General features: G+C 44.8%; 1 protein-coding gene across 1 annotated transcript in view; it reads left to right on the forward strand.

Moving 5' to 3' along the window:
* The first annotated feature begins 9939 nt into the window (after positions 1–9939).
* SLC38A8 (solute carrier family 38 member 8) overlaps positions 9940–16550 on the forward strand; it is a 48181-nt gene continuing 41570 nt past the window's right edge. The window contains exon 1 of the mRNA XM_040409890.1: positions 9940–10128. Within this exon, the coding sequence (XP_040265824.1) occupies positions 9940–10128 (189 nt within the window). The remainder of the gene's footprint in view (positions 10129–16550) is intronic.

Consider the following 16550-nt stretch of genomic DNA (forward strand, 5'->3'; position numbering starts at 1 on the left):
TCCATGATGTTCTATTGTTCTTTCATAAAATACCATACTCTATTATTAGAAATGGAATGGATGTGGACAATGTAAACCTAGGCAGTCTAAAGGGCCTTTTACACAAGGCAAATTGTGCCAGAATGATTGCTGATCTGCATTATAAATTCATTTTTACACAGCCCAACGCAACCTGAATGGGGAATGAATGATCATTATTACGATTGTTTGCCCCCCTTGCAGTCTGCATATTGTCAGCTGCACATCTCCTGTTTACATGTGGTGATATGCTGCCTACAAAAGATTTTTTATGTCGGCATTTTGAACTAATTCTAGTTAAAAAATACTGGATTTATATTGGTTTTGTTGTAAATTTATATTTAATTTGTATTGTTTTTGGCATCCATAGTTTTTTTTTTGCACCTTCAAAAAAAGTGTATTTCTGAAACAATGCTTAATTCCTACACAGCTCTATAGAGAAAGCGTCATTAGAAGGGGGGTCCCATACTGTGCTTTGAAAAAAAAACCAGGTGTGCAAAAAGAGCCATTCAAAATCCAAAGTGGTAAACTATATATAGGCAAAAACAGTGATTAAGTTAACTTTTTTTTTACTTTTTTGGGGCCAACAAAAGCCAGCTACGAAACTATGTGTGAAGGAATCCTTAGGTTGTTTTCACGTGTATTTTTTCTTTTTTTTGCACAATTTTATTTTTTGGATTCATAAATGGCAGCTCCAGATTTTTTGTCCTTTTTTTTTTGTCCATTTCTGGATCTCTTGCTGTTTTCAGGTGTTTTGCGAACATCTCTATAGGAGAGAAATGCCATAAAGAAAACTGACAGCGCACACAGACCCAGACCCAAAACCTGTCTGCAAAAGTAGTGTAAAATGGTTCAAACTTGCGTATCTAGGGTCTCTTCAATTTTTTACAACATGCTTGATAAGGGGATGGGGTGTAGCGGAAAGGGACGAGGCCTCAGAGGTGTCATTTTGAGCCACAATTTTGCCGCCATTCTGGAGTGAAAATCTGTCTCAAAGTAAGTCAATCAATAGTTAATAGGGGAAGACAAACCCCATAGCTCCGGGTGGTGTGATGATCCAGAGCTCCGGGGTGGTGTGATGCAGTGCAGCCCAGACAGGTACAGAGGAGCTGTGGCAGGCAGAGCGTTGTGTGGCACTGAAGGAGGAGTGCAACATGGATGGGTGCAAGGGAACACATGTGTCAGACAGGCAAGGCCCCAGAAGTGCCCGGCCAAATTCTCCGCTGTAGCAAAGAGAAAGGTCCCGCCTTACAGAGAAAGAGATTGAGCACCAGGGTCCCTCACCCACTAGCAAGATCCGTAAGTGTGGCCCCCGAGAGACTGTATAAAGTTAAACCAATTCCACAGAGACTGTAGTTACACCCTCCCTGCTATCAACTCAGTTTCTTAAAGAGACAAGATCCCTATTGAATATAAAATGACCTGTATAACAAGTACAAGAGTTTGTTGCTGTACTGCAAAATCATCTTTAGTAAAGCCGTTCCAGTGTTCCTCAGTTGTCGGAGTGATGTCGCCATCCACCTGCGTACCTTACACCGGCACCAGCCTGAGCCCCTATGATAAATCTGGTGTAGGTCTAAACAGCGGTTCTAAGCTTACGCCATACAGTTGTGTTCAAAATAATAGCAGTCAGACATCACTAACCTGATAAATCACTGTTTTTGGTAGAAGTGATATTTCTACATGGTAAATAATTTACTAGCAGGTGTAGTAGAGTAATAGAAATTCAACAGACCCAACAGTCATGACATGCATGCTGCTGATTCTGTGTAATTGAATCACTAATTGAAAGGGGCATGTTCAAAATAATAGCAGTGTAGAGTTCATTCATTCAATTTATTCTTTGAAAAACAGGTGGTAATTATTGCCCTTATTTAAGGAAGGAAGGCAGCAAATGTTGTACATGCTGGTTACAGTGCATTTCTTTCTGAAATTCTGAGGAAAATGGGCCGTTCCAGACATTGTCCAGAAGAACAGCGTACCTTGATTAAAAAGTAGATTGGAGAGGGGAAAACATATACCGTATTTTTCGCCCCATAAGACGCACTCCCCCCCCCCCCCCACAAGTCGGGGAAAAATGCTGCTTATGGGGCGAATGCTGCCATTTTACATCACAGTCTGCGATGTATCAGCTGGAGGGGATATGGAGGAGGGGCCGGTGTCATGCAAATGTGGCGGGGCCGGTGCGGTCACTGTACTCCGGCCCCGCCGCTCACTCACTTCCTTAATGCCTAAACCTTTTATAATAATAACTTTAATTGAAGTTCCGATCCCCAGCCCCATCTGTACTACTTACTAAATGTCCTGTAGCAGGCAGAGCAGGGCGGGTGGCCGGCCGTAACTCACTGATGTCACGTGCCTGCGCCGCCTACTTCATTCATAAAGTAGGCGGCGCCGGCACGTGACATCAGTGAGTTCCGGCCGCCCGCCCTGCTCTGCCTGCTACAGGACATTTAGTAAGTAGTACAGATGGGACTGGGGATCGTAACTTTAATTAAAGTTATTATTATAAAAGGTTTAGACATTAAGGAAGTGAGTGAGCGGCGGGGCCGGAGTACAGTGACCGCACCGGCCCCACCGCATTTGCATGCCCCTGGCCCCTCCTCCCTCCCCACTCCCACAGGTTTAGCTCCGGTATATTAGGGCATCTGTGGATGCCACTATTATGGGGTGGGGGATATGTGGATGCCACTATTATGGGGTGGGGGATATGTGGATGGCACTGTTATGGGGTGGGGGATCTGTGGGTGACACATATATAGCAGTGCCATCCACAGATCCACCCCCCATAACAGTGTCATCCACAGATCCCCCTCCATAACAGTGCCATCCACAGATCACCCCCCCATGACAGTGCCATCCACAGATCACCCCCCCATAACAGTGCCCCCCTTAGATCCCCCCCATAAGAGTGCCATCCACAGATCCCCCATAGTAGTGTCATGCACAGACCACCATTAGTTAAAAACCCACCAAAAGCACACCTTTTGGTTAAAAATATATTTTTTCTTATTTTCCTCCTCAAAAACCTAGGTGGGTCTTATAGGGCGAAAAATACGGTAAAGAAGTGCAGAAAATGATAGGTTGCTCAGCTAAAATGATCGCAAATGCTTTAAAATGGCAACCAAAACCTGAAAGACGTGGAAGAAAGTGAAAAACTACCATTCAAATGGATAGAATAGCCAAAATGGCAAGGACTCAGCCAACAATCAGCTCCAGGAAGATCAAAGAAGGTCTAAAGTTACCTGTGAGTACTGTTACAATCAGAAGACGCCTATGTGAAACCAAGCTATCTGCAAGAAGTCCCCGCAAAGTCCCATTGTTGAAAAAAAGATGTGCTGAAGAGGTTGCAATTTGCCAAAGAGCACATTGACCGGCCTAAAGAGACATTTTGTGGACTGATGAAATTAAGATTGTTCTTTTTGGGTCCAGTGGCCGGAGACAGTTTGTCAGACGACCCCCAAACACTGAATTCAAGCCACAGGACACTGTGAAGACAGTGAAGCATGGTGGCGCAAGCATCATGATATGGGGATGTTTCTCATACTACGGTGTTGGGCCTGTTTATCGCATACCAGGGATCATGGATCAGTTTGAACACATCAGAATACTTGAAGAGGTCATGCTGCCTTATGTTGAAGAGGAAATGCCCTTGAAATGGGTGTTCCAACAAGACAAAGACCCCAAACACACCAGTAAACGTGCAACATCTTGGTTCCAGATGAACAAGATTGACGTTATGGAGTGGTCAGCCCAATCCCCGGATCTCAATCCAATAGAAAACTTGTCGGGTGACATCAAAAATGCAGTTTCTGAGGTAAAACCAAGAAATAGAGAAGAACTGTGGAATGTAGTCCAATCATCCTGGGCTGGAATACCTGTTCACAGGGGCCAGAAGTTGGTTGACTCCATGTAACACAGATGTGCAGCAGTTCTCAGAAACAGTGGTTATACAACTAGATATTAGTGAAGTGATTCAAAGGAAAGCAAAATCTTCAAACATTTTTCAGTTTATATAGTGAATGTTTGAGTTTGTAAAGAATATTTTTCTTCATGTTTTAAAGAAATAGAATGTGTAGTGTTCCCAATGCATTTGTGTGTATGGAAATAGAAACTATTAGAAGGATTTTGAGCTTTATTCACTTTTTAAACAAACTGCTATTATTTTGAACACAACTGTATATAGGATTAGTAAATCTAGGCCACTGTGTTCAAAAAACACCAGAAAAAGCGTGGCCTAACTGTCATGGAGTGAGGACGTCTCCTGCGGCAGCTCCGATACCATCCTGTATTTATCCTGGGCATCCGTGCACCTTTCTCACTCCCTTTCGGCGCTAAGGGGTCTAGTGTGTGACCTATACAGGTCGAGCTGTTTTGGGGACCTGGATTCTCTATCTAAACGATCCTGCTGGCTTGCGGCCTAGTTTGCGGTCCGTGGTGTCTGCCTGCGCTGGAGTGTGGCTGCGGTGTGGTCCGGTCTGCTTCTGGAGGAGTGGGGTCCTGATCTCCTCGGCTTCCTATCGTCTGTCCTGCGGTGTCTTTAGCCTGCCGTGCTGCTCTGGAGGGTGCCACTGCTCGCGCACGCTGGGCAGGAGGAGCGATATTGATCCGGTCTGTACATCCTGGCTGCCAGCGCTTCTCTCCTGCGGCTCTCTCGTCTGCTGCCTTACCGGTCCCGGTGCTGGGCTGTGGCACATGTCGGCTCTGCAGAGCTGTGACTCACCGGCTGGCTGCTTCCTGGGGCCTCCTCTCCTTGCTTCCTCGGCTCTGCATGAAGATATCACCCTGACTGGAGGAGCAGCTTGAATACAGGTACTGACAATCTACCCTGGGGGATCCCTGCTTTTGATTGCTACTGCCTCTGATATTGGGGTACCAGTATAGGGCCCCCCAAAGGCCTCTTATTACCTGTCTGCCTGACATAAGGCTATACTGAGAACCCCTTTTACTATTGTATCTGCCTGCCCCCCATCACTTGGGCCTGGAGCTGTCCTGAGGACATCCTGAGTCTGCTCTCCACTACCTATTACTCTGTGTGACACAGGACTGGGAGCTCTGCACTCTCTCTGTGACAAGTGACAGTTTCTTTATTCATTGGACGTAAAATGGTCGGTTCCAGTGGCCCGACTCAGTCCAAAGTGCTAGCTGACGCTATGAGTCAGACGGATGACAAGTGGGCTGGCGAACCCTCGGAGGCGGAGAGGGTGGATTTGAGCAAGATAATGTCAGCAATTACGCAGTGTCAGTCCACGCTTACAGTCAAAATAGACCACCTGCAGTTTGACCTCACCTGTCTTAGGCATGACATTGATAAAATTTGTGATAGGACTGCAGAGGTGGAGAGAAGATTGGGAGAGGTGGAGGATGTGGCCCACTCTGGAGGGAATCTGGTCAGGGCTTTACAACAGCAGGTTAAATCCCTGCAGGCAAAAGTCGATGACGCTGAGAACCGTAACAGGAGGAATAATGTCCGTATTATGGGCCTCCCAGAGAGGGCTGAGGGCCCAGTGCCTGAGATTTTTGCGGAACAATTCATCAAAAAGTGTTTGGATCCCATCAGTCTTTCCTCCTCTTTTGTGGTGGAGCGAGCTCACAGGATACCTACTAAACCCCTGCCACCGGGGTCGCCGCCACGTTCATTCATATTGAAAGTCCTGAACTACCGAGATCGCGATGCTATCCTGATGGCAGCGCGGCAGATTCAGGAGATCAAGTTTGAGAATTCCAGGATCTCATTCTACCCAGATTTCTCCTCGGAGGTCCAGTAGCAACGACGGCAGTTTACGGCGGTGAGGGCCCGCATGCGTGAGATGGGCATCTGTTACACAATGTTGTACCCTGCATGCCTTTGGGTTCAAGACGGCGAGACTTCTAGATTCTTTTTCACTCCGGAGGAAGCTTCGGACTGGCTTGGCAGGAGAGGCTGAGTCTAGGAGGCATCCCCAGGTCACTGGACCTCTTCATGTTCCACGGATGTCCGCTATATTTGTGGGGGCTGAAGTTGCACTGAACTTCTTCATTATCCCTGCTTCGTTATGACCAACGCATTAAAGTTGGGAACCGTTAACTGTTCCTGAGCCCTTATCTTGCTGGAAAGCTATTAGTCTTAGTTTGGGTACTGGGCTCAGATAGGTTGGGTGGTCTGGGCAGGGAGGGGGGGAGTTCTTTACGGGACTTATTTCACCTGTTTGCTATTTGTTCTATGTGTTGGTATCCTGTCTTGTGGTATGAATGTGGGAGTGAATGGCCTGGATGTCATGGGGCTTTTATCTACTGGAACGTCAGGGGGCTTAATGATAAAGTTAAAAGATCTCTTGTATTCAATTACTTGAAGAAATTCTCCCCAGATATGGTCTTGTTGCAGGAGACCCACCTGAGAGGCCAAAAGCTGCTGGCATTGAAGCGTCCACGGGTAGGATCATCATTTCATGCTGTATATAGTAACTATGCTAGGGGAGTCTCTGTCCTGGTATCTAAATCAATCCCCTTTCAACCTTATGCCGTGCAGACGGACCTGTCTGGGCGCTGCTATACGGGGAAGGGACTACATAGTGGTGGACGTATACATCTCCCCCCTTTCAGAGAAGAGTACTAGATGACATTACGGGAAAGGTATCAACTTTACAGACTGATCCACTAATTATGATGGGAGACTACAATGCAGTGTTGGATCCGATTGCAGATAGACTTCGTCCCTAGGCCTCGCATAATAGGTCACTTGTTAATTGGGCTGATGCGCATGCCCTGACTGAAGGATGGAGATTTCTTCACCCAAGTGACCGCCAATATTCCTGTCACTCGGCTTCTTTTGATACCTTGTCCCGCATAGATTTGGCGTTTGTTAACAGGGAGCTACTGCCGTGGTTGTCTAGGGTGGAATACCTCCCGAGGGGTATCTCGGATCATGCCCCGCTTTTAGTGATTTTGACAATGCCGCTAGCACCCCCGGATAGACACTGGCGTCTCAATGCTAGATGGCTGGAGGTCTTACCTGTGGCTTGTGCAGCTTTAGAGGGGGCAGCAGATTACTGCGCTTCCAATGAGGGGTCAGCTAATCCTACTGTTGAATGGGAGGCCTTTAAAGCGGTGCAACGCGGCACATTTATACATGCCATTGCCTCGCATAGGAAAGAGTTAGTGAGTACTAGGACCAAACTAGAGGAAGAAATAGCTAATAAGGAGGATGAATATACTAGGACCCCTAACCCGGAAACCCGTGAGATGTGGGAGGAGGCCCAGAGGAGATATTACCTTCATTTATTGGATTATACTCAGAAGAAGCTACTGTATCAGAAACAAGTGGTGTTCTCGGAAGGGGATAAAAACGGGAGGGCTTTGGCTTATTTAGCAAGAACAGAAAATCCTAAGACAGTAGTCTCCCTTATTACTAATATGGAGGGTGTTCAGTTCTCCCAACCGGGGGGGATTTTTGTGCCCAATTTGCCTGTTACTACTCTGACCTATATACCTCTAAAACACCTTTTACAGCTAGCGAAATTCAGGGGTTTTTGAAGAACGTCCAACTTACGCCTCTTTCCCACTCAGACAGGTCTTTTCTCGATGCTCCCACTGAGGTGGGGGAAGTTAGGGCAGCGATAGAGAGCATGATGGTGGGGAAGTCTCCTGGTCCGGATGGTTTCCCGGTAGAATGGTACAAGGCAGATATAGACAAACAAAGTGTGCGGTTGTTGAAACTCCTTAACTACGCCTTTGAGTCCAACAGATTGCCCCCATCATTCATGGAAGCGACTATTGTGGTAATCCACAAACCTGGGAAGCCTCCGGACCAGTGCAGCTCCTATAGACCAATTTCCCTTTTGAATGTGGATGCAAAAATCCTAGCTAAACTCCCCGCTAGACGACTCAGGGATGTAATCCTGTCCGTGATTGATCCCGACCAATCGGGTTTTTATGTGTTCCGATGTTCCGTTTTTTCCGTGCGAGTGCTTTGCACGCGCGTGAGAAAAAACTGCATGTGGTACCCAGACCAGAACCCAGACTTCTTCACTAAAGTTCGGGTTTGGGTTAGGTGTTCTGTAGATTTTATTATTTTCCATTATAACATCACCGGATTTGCTGAAAAAGTCCTTACCCTACGCGATTTAACGCAGGGCAAGGGAGAGCATCGGAGCATGAATAGCGACTGTCAAAATATATATATGTCCTATTTTGACCATTTTCACGGCCAGACAGACTCCATTCAAATCAATTGGCCCGTTTTTTAACGGCTGTACGGACAGGAGTGCACCCGTCTAATGGCTGTTAAAAACAGCTACAAGGGCTTTTCAGGGGTTAAAATAACACTTGAAGGCGCAGGGACACTCGCTCCTCGAGCCCTCCTTCCTCACTGGATGCAGAGGATCTGCGCTACCAGGATGATGATGTCACATGATCACCCAGGGAGCACAGGTCCTGCTGCCTCTGCCTCCAGTGAGGAGTGAGTGATCCGATGCGTGCAAGTGGATGAGGTGAGTTTATTCAAAGAAAAAATGTCTCCACACTACTGAGGGGGGGAGGGGTGGCCATTATATTTATCCTGGGGCAGAATGAGGCACAAACATATATATAGAGGGGCACTAAGAAAGACATTATTTATGATGAGGGGGCTCTATGGGGCAACTATTTATACTGGAGGGCCCTATGGGGCCATTATTCATAGTGGGGGACAGTATGGGGGCCATTATTCATACTGGGGGGCACTATGGTGGCCATTTGATGTCCCAGGGGCACTGCAGGGAATGAGAAAAACGGCCAGACGACCAAAAAATGGATGCACAAATGGTTGAAAAATGACTATGAAAAACAATGTGTCCATTTTTTAATGGCCATTTCTTTTTCACCGTTGTGTGCATGTAGCCTGAGACTGAAGCCGTTCAACTCCATCAATTTTCTCAAAAAGTGCATTTTGGCTGCTGTGACAAAATACAGATTTTACTCTATAAAGAGATGGATTGTAAGTTTGTAACACATGACGCAGCTTTTAAAAACTGCTCATGCATCCAGTTCAGCGTTTCTCTGGTTGTCCACCATGGTGGGGAGAAATGGGTCATTTATGAATAAATGTGAAATCTGCATGAATTGTCTCCACATGGAGTGTAAAGGCTCGTTTAGACAAGTAGATAATCGTTACGATTCATGGTGGACCATAATGTATGTAGAGACGGAAAGATTTTTTACTAAAAACACTTGTGAAATTGTTGATGCGAACAAGTAAATTATCGTTAATGAATTGTGGTAATGTAAATGTGCGACTGTGTGACCTTTCGCCGATAGGCACAATGACTGTCTGAACACTCGTGTCATCAATCGCCTGAACGATTATCTACTCGTCTAAATGAGCCTTTCGTCAGTCTCAGTGTCATTTCATAGATGTGACTGTCTCATTAAATTTACAGAGGGGTGTAAATTTACATTTAACAATGTCCCTCAAGACACTTTTATGGCATTGACGGTAATTATAATCTCACAATGTTTAACCTTTGGTTGGAGATCACGCTAACAGAGTTGGAATTGCCTCCACCACCAGAGTCCCACTCTCATGAGAGCTAATCTGTCTGTTTGCAGACAGGCCACCATCTAATCACACACACTCCCTGTCAGTATCTCGCACAGCCCTGTGAGATAATTTACTTAATTCAGGAATCTTGCTAATTAAACTTGCAAGTACATTCATACCGTGGACTAGGGACAGTCCTTCCAGCTTGTGCTGGCCAATGAATGGAAAGATGGTCCCTCTCTTTTGTGTCTCTGATAAGTAGGGGGTAATTGGATCATGTTTTGTAGTTTCTTCTGAGAGCTCAGGGGTTAAGTTAGAACAAAAGCCCAAAAGCTAGGTCAGATTTATGGGAGGTCCTCCTGGTTAAAGTTATAAGCATACTCGATCATTGTCCTAGGCCAGTTTCTAAAAAAGAAGCCTGGAGGATGGAGGAACTGGCAAGAGAGAGCATCAGCTTGCTGGCCAAGCCAGGTGCGGAATGTGGGACCCCCAATTTATCTTCCATGGGAGCCATATTTATTATGTTGAAGTCTGCGTTGGGGGCTGGACTCCTTAACTTTCCATGGGCATTCAACAAAGCAGGTGGGATGCACACAGCTCTGATGGTGGAACTGGTAAGTAATGGTCTCTGAGGATTTACCTGTCAGTACTCCTTCATGAGACTTCTTCCCATTACAATTTTGGTGTTGTGTCCCTGTAATTATGTGACATCATGGCTTGATGGTCATTACCGGTATCAGTCTGTTAGTAGTTGCTATACTAATGAACAATCTGTATTGCGGGCATGCCCACTTGTGTCCAAAAGTTTACTATGACTATCCATGTACATCAACTATCTGCAGTGACACTGGACTTACCTTCTGGAATTCTCCTTTAACATTTTGATGGTGAATAGGCTAAACCACGTGCCATAATTCCCCAGGCTTCTTGCTGATTTTTGTTAACCCTATAATGCCAATATTAAATCCAAGAAATAAATGTTTATCTGTCTGGGAAAGATTTAATAGTAGGACTAGGGTAGGTCACCATGTGGGTTTTCCTCAGTGGCCAAAATCCAAGGCACCAAATGCCATGTGGGAACCTACCCTGTAGCCACTTTCGCATTATTTTGGCAGTATTTTGCAAAGCCACAACCAGGAGTGGAACCTGCAGAGAAAAACATGTCATGAAAAGAGTTGACTCATGTTCTCCTGGCTTTGGCTTACAAATACTGACCATGTGAAAGTGATCTAAAGGAGCATTGTCCTTGTGTCCTGCTGGGAATATCACTCATATCAACTGCTGGTCCCAATGCCTGAAAGAACTTTTTAGGAGTACAGAAAAGCTGAATTGACCAGCGCTTGTTGATGATTTGCTTGTATAAGTAAAGGACCCTTTACAGTGCCCAGTTGAGCAGATAATTGTCGGGAAGAAAACGTTCGTTCCTGGCAATTGCCTGCTTGTCTGTGGAGGAGAATGCTGTATTTACATGCATCAATCTCCTCCACAGTATGTAGAGGAGCGATCGCTAATGCCATTGCATAGCCTGTTTAGACAGCACAAACAGTGATTTGGGTCACAGCATGGAAAATTAATTTACCTGATGAACAAGCGTTTCACTCATTCATCGGGTAATTGGTAGCTTCTTTACACCTGCAGATTGTTGCCCACGAACAGGCAGTGTTACGGGCCCTTAACAGTTTAGCTTCTAAGTTCGGATCTCAAGGACTGTATCTACACTGCACATCATTCAGTGATTACTTAAAGGGAATGTGTCATCAAAAAATGACCTATTGTTTAAATCACATTTTCATATTTAAAGGGAGTCTTTCACCTAATCTGAGCGTTTTAGACCGCTCAGATCAGGTTATAGACTCTTTGACCCTCATTACAATCGTACTTTTCTCTTCTGTGTCCCTCGTCCAGATCATGAAAATAACACTTTTTAAACTTATGCAAATGATCTTCTGAAGGTGCCCAGGGGCGGCGTTACTGGGCGATGTGCCCAGAAAAACACACCTCCAGCCTGCGGACGTCACGAGCGGCACCAGAGGACGGCGGGCTGGGAACTGGCTCGCACCTGCGCACTGCTCTGCCCATTATGGGCAGAGAAACAGCCTTTCATATTGCGCATGCGCCAGCCGGCTGTCTTTAGTTGGCATGCGCAATATGAAAAGCTGTTCCTCTGCTCATAATGGGCAGAGCAGTGCGCAGGTGCGGACCAGTTCCCAGCCCGCCGTCCTCTGGTGCCGCTCGTGACGTCCGCCGGCTGGAGGTGTGTTTTTCTGGGCACATCGCCCAGTAACGCCGCCCCTGGGCACCTTCAGAAGATCATTTGCATAAGTTTAAAAAGTGTTATTTTCATGATCTGGACGAGGGACACAGAAGAGAAAGGTACGATTGTAATGAGGGTCAAAGAGTCTATAACCTGATCTGAGCGGTCTAAAACGCTCAGATTAGGTGAAAGACTCCCTTTAACATATTTTTCATTATATTTTTTAATTTTCAATGTCAGCATGTGCAGTGAATATAGAAAAGTCTACACACCCCTGTTAAAATGTCAGGTTTCTGTGCTGTAAAAAAAATTAGACAAAGATAAATAATTTCAGAACTTTTTTCACCTTTAATGTGACCTATAAACTGTACAACTCAATTAAAAAAACAAACTGAAATCTTTTAGGTGGAGGGAAGAAAAATAATAATAATAATAATAATAATAATAATGTGGTTGCATAAGTGTATACACCCTCTTATAACTGGGGATGTAGCTGTGTTCAGAATCTGTGTTCAGAATTAAGCAATCACATTCAAAATCCTGTTAAATAGGAGTCAGCATACACCTGCCATCATGTAAAGTGCCTCTGATTAACCCCAAATAAAGTTCAGCTGCTCTAGTTGGTCTTTCCTGAAATTTTCTTAGTCGCATCCCACAGCAAAAGCCATGGTCCACAGAGAGCTTCCAAAACATCAGAGGGATCTCATTGTTAAAAGGTATCAGTCAGGAGAAGGGTACAAAAGAATTTCCAAGGCATTAGATATACCATGGAACACAGTGAAGACAGTCCTCATCAAGTGGAGAAAATATGGCACAACAGTGACATTACCAAGAACTGGACGTCCCTCCAAAACTGATGAAAAGACGAGAAGAAAACTGGTCTGGGAGGCTACCAAGAGACCTACAGCAACATTGAAGGAGCTGCAGGAATATCTGGCAAGTACTGGCTGTGTGGTACATGTGACAACAATCTCCCGTATTCTTCATATGTCTGGGCTATGGGGTAGAATGGCAAGACGAAAGCCTTTTCTTATGAAGAAAAACATCCAAGCCAGGCTACATTTTGCAAAAACACATCTGAAGTCTCCCAAAAGCATGTGGGAAAAGGTGTTATGGTCTGATGAAACCAAGGTTGAACTTTTTGGCCATAATTCCAAAAGTTATGTTTGGCGCAAAAACAACACTGCACATCACCAAAAGAGCACCATACCCACAGTGAAGTATGGTGGTGGCAGCATCATGTCAAGGGGCTGTTTTTCTTCAGCTGGAACTGGGGCCTTAGTTAAGCTAGAGAGAATTATGAAAAGTTCCAAATATCAGTCAATATTGGCACAAAACCTTCAGGCTGAACATCTTTCAGCATGACAACGACCCAAAGCATACATCCAAATCTCCAAAGGAATGGCTTCACCAGAAGAAGATTAAAGTTTTGGAATGGCCCAGCCAGAGCCCAGACCTGAATCTGATTGAAAATCTGTGGGGTGATCTGAAGAGGGCTGTGCACAGGAGATGCCCTCGCATTCTGATTTGGAGTGTTTTTGCAAAGAAGAGTGGGCAAATCTTGCCAAGGCAAAATGTGCCATGCTGATAGACTCATACCCAAAAAGACTGAGTGCTGTAATAAAATCAAAGGGTGCTTCAACAAAGTATTAGTTTAAGGGTGTCCACACTTATGCAACCATATTATTTTATTTTTTATATTTTTTCTTCCCTCCACCTAAATGATTTCAGTTTGTTTTTCAATTGAGTTTTTATTTTCTGATTGCAGATTTTTTAATTCTATTTCCTGAACATGATTATGGGGGCGGCCATCTTGCCTGAACTGTTCTTAACAGCATTTACAAAGCATTAAGAAAATTGCTTTACTGCATCCCCATGGTCCATAGACACAATGGTCAGGAGGGGATCTCATTGACTTCTATGGGAGAGTTTTCTAGGCTTTGTGACCTGTGCAGAGGTCATTGTACAAGGAAAGAATAGATAAGGTTTGTCAATCACCTATTGTGAATGGTGGATCCTGTCTTATCTATACACAGAGGTGATATCATTACAGGCAGGATTAGAGTGACAGATAAGTAGGTAACTGCAGTAAAGTGATCTATACAGACCAAGAAGTGGTGCCAATTATTAGACATAGTGGCCAATGCAAAAAATGGCAGAATTTTATCTTTTTTGTTTAAATATACGGAATACATTGAAAATTAAAGACATCATAAATTTTTTTTTAAAACATAAAATAGTGATTTAAACATCAGGTCATTTTCTGATGACACAACCCTTTAATTCTTTCCAAATGCTGTTAAGAATAGCTCAGACGAGATGGCCGCCCCATAATCATGTTCAGAAAACAGAATAAATAAATCTGGGCACAATGTCCCCCTCCACCAAAGTCACAATCCCCTGAAATTAGAGCTTTACAGTCAAAATCTCAGCACTACCTCACGTAAACAGCTTACCCCATATTTCATTTTAGGGGCTTATTTGATGCAGGCAGTATTTTCACTTGAGGGGTTTACTTGTGGTTTTGAATGATTTTCTATTAATGCTGTCCTATTATGTTGTGTCTAGTGTACAGAAACCTTCAGTATTATGGAGTAAAATGCAGGTTGTGACTAGAAAAGTCGCCAATGCATTAAAAAGTCACAAGGGGAATGATTAATTTGCCCCTATGTGTCTGTAGAATAACACCCTCTTCTGTCCATCCTTCATAACCTTACTCTCTTCTATATGATACAGGGACATTTGTTTGTTTGCACTGCAAGTGCAGTACCCCAGTACTGGAGATATCTGCAAATGGATTCTAATGCTATGTACTGTTATATAACGTAATGTACACCCAGCATTGCCTGGTATGGTTGACAGGGACAGGGTTAACAACCCTGGAAAACCCCTCTCAGGAGGGGCAGGAGTGGGCTGGTCCTACTTCCTGACAAGAGAGAGAGTAGACTAGTGTGAAGGAGGGAGGAGGAAGGAAGCCAGTCCATGTGCTCCTTCTCCTTAGGCCTCAGGATCCGGAGACTTACCAATCTCTATGAAAGTTACTGCTTCTGCTACAGCCAGCAGAGAGAAAGAAAGAGCTCAGAATCTGCTAAGGCATAGGCGTCAACAAGCAACTACAGCTAACAGGACTTTGCTGCTTGTGAGGGATTACAGTTAAGACAGCCATCACACTTAACCATGTCCTGGCCAGAAGTGCCTCTAAAACCTGTATCCCGCAGTGGACACTACAGCCACAATTACCAGATTACAGTTACCAGCCAGAGATTCTAGAGAGAGACTTTAGAAAGATAGCATACCAAGAGTGCTGTTATTTGCCATTGTGATAACCTACATACCTCGCCATCTTGGAAAATAATTTTCACTGTGTAAAGATTATTGTTGGATATACTACAACTCCTATTTTGCTTCTACCTCTGGCCTGGTTTTCTGACTCTTACCTCACCATACGCTGGTCATTGCACTACTTTACCTCCTGCCAGGCACCCATACAACCACTAACATCAAAAACACCCCAAACTACCGTCAGGCAGGAGGCCCAACTACAGGGAGTGCCCGAAGGAAGAAAGGGTGCACCCTCCTCTCACCGCATCGGCCCTGGGAAAGCCACTGTCACACATCCTATAGTCAGAGCCACTACCACTCATATCTGGCTCCTCAAGGGCTCGCAGCACAAGTTCTGCCTAATTCAGCTTAATCTTCTCTGTCCTGATCCGGTTATGTACCTTTTATTCATGCCAGTTCTCTATTAGGATCTAATTAGGTATATAATATTGTCAGGGTGAACAAGAGGAGGATGAGATGTGTCATTCCCCAAATCGTTTTACATTACAGACTAGAATCACTCAAACTAATTGAAAGAGTAAGGCCCCTTGCAGATGAGCGTGAGTGGATTAGGTCCGGATGAGTTCAGTGAAAAATGCACGATTTCGCAAGCAAGGTCATTTAGTTTTGTATGCGATTGCGTTCAGTTTTTATCCGGCGGGTGCAATGCTATTTAATGCACGCGCGTGATAAAAAAAACTGAAGGTATACAAACAACATCTCTTAGCAACCATCTGTGAAAAACGCATCGCATCCGCAAGTATTCACTTATATGGGGCCAGCGTTGCGTGAAAAATGCAGAATATAGAACTTGCTGCTATTTTCACGCAACGCACAAGTGATGCGTGAAAACCAACGCTCATGTACACAGCCCCATTGAAATGAATGGGTCCGGATTCCGTGCGGGCGCAACGAATTCACATCACGCATTGCACCCGCGCTGAATACTCGCTCGTGTGAAAGGGGCCTAAGAGACATGGGAAGATTTATGAAACTGTCTAGACGAAAAACTGCTAAATCTCCACCACTCGGAGACTAAGTGACTTGATAAAAAAAAATGCACTTTTCTATACTCAGATTGGTGTCAGACAGCCATGTGCGGTCCTTGAAAAACAGTGCATGTGTCGGTCACAGCTTCCGGACCGCAGCTCATCTGACCCGAACTCTTAGCAGCATAGTGGTTTATGAATGAACGCTGTCAGATCTTACTCGATGACCGGTCTATTGTATTGTACTTACATGATGATGCGAGTACAGTGCAGCAGACCCACGTCATAGAGGAAGTGACAGCATCATAAATCACAATGATGCTGTAAATTTGGGTCAGATGAGCCACAGGTCGGGAGATGCAGTGGACACACATCTGTGTGACGCCAGCCTTAAAGGCAATAGTTTTAAAGGAAACTATAAAGGCTGCTTCAGCTTTGTATTTTGCATGCCACAGGCCTACCTGACAGATTC

This window comes from Bufo bufo, chromosome 10 (assembly GCF_905171765.1).
Source record: "Bufo bufo chromosome 10, aBufBuf1.1, whole genome shotgun sequence".
In the NCBI taxonomy this organism is placed as follows: domain Eukaryota; kingdom Metazoa; phylum Chordata; class Amphibia; order Anura; family Bufonidae; genus Bufo; species Bufo bufo.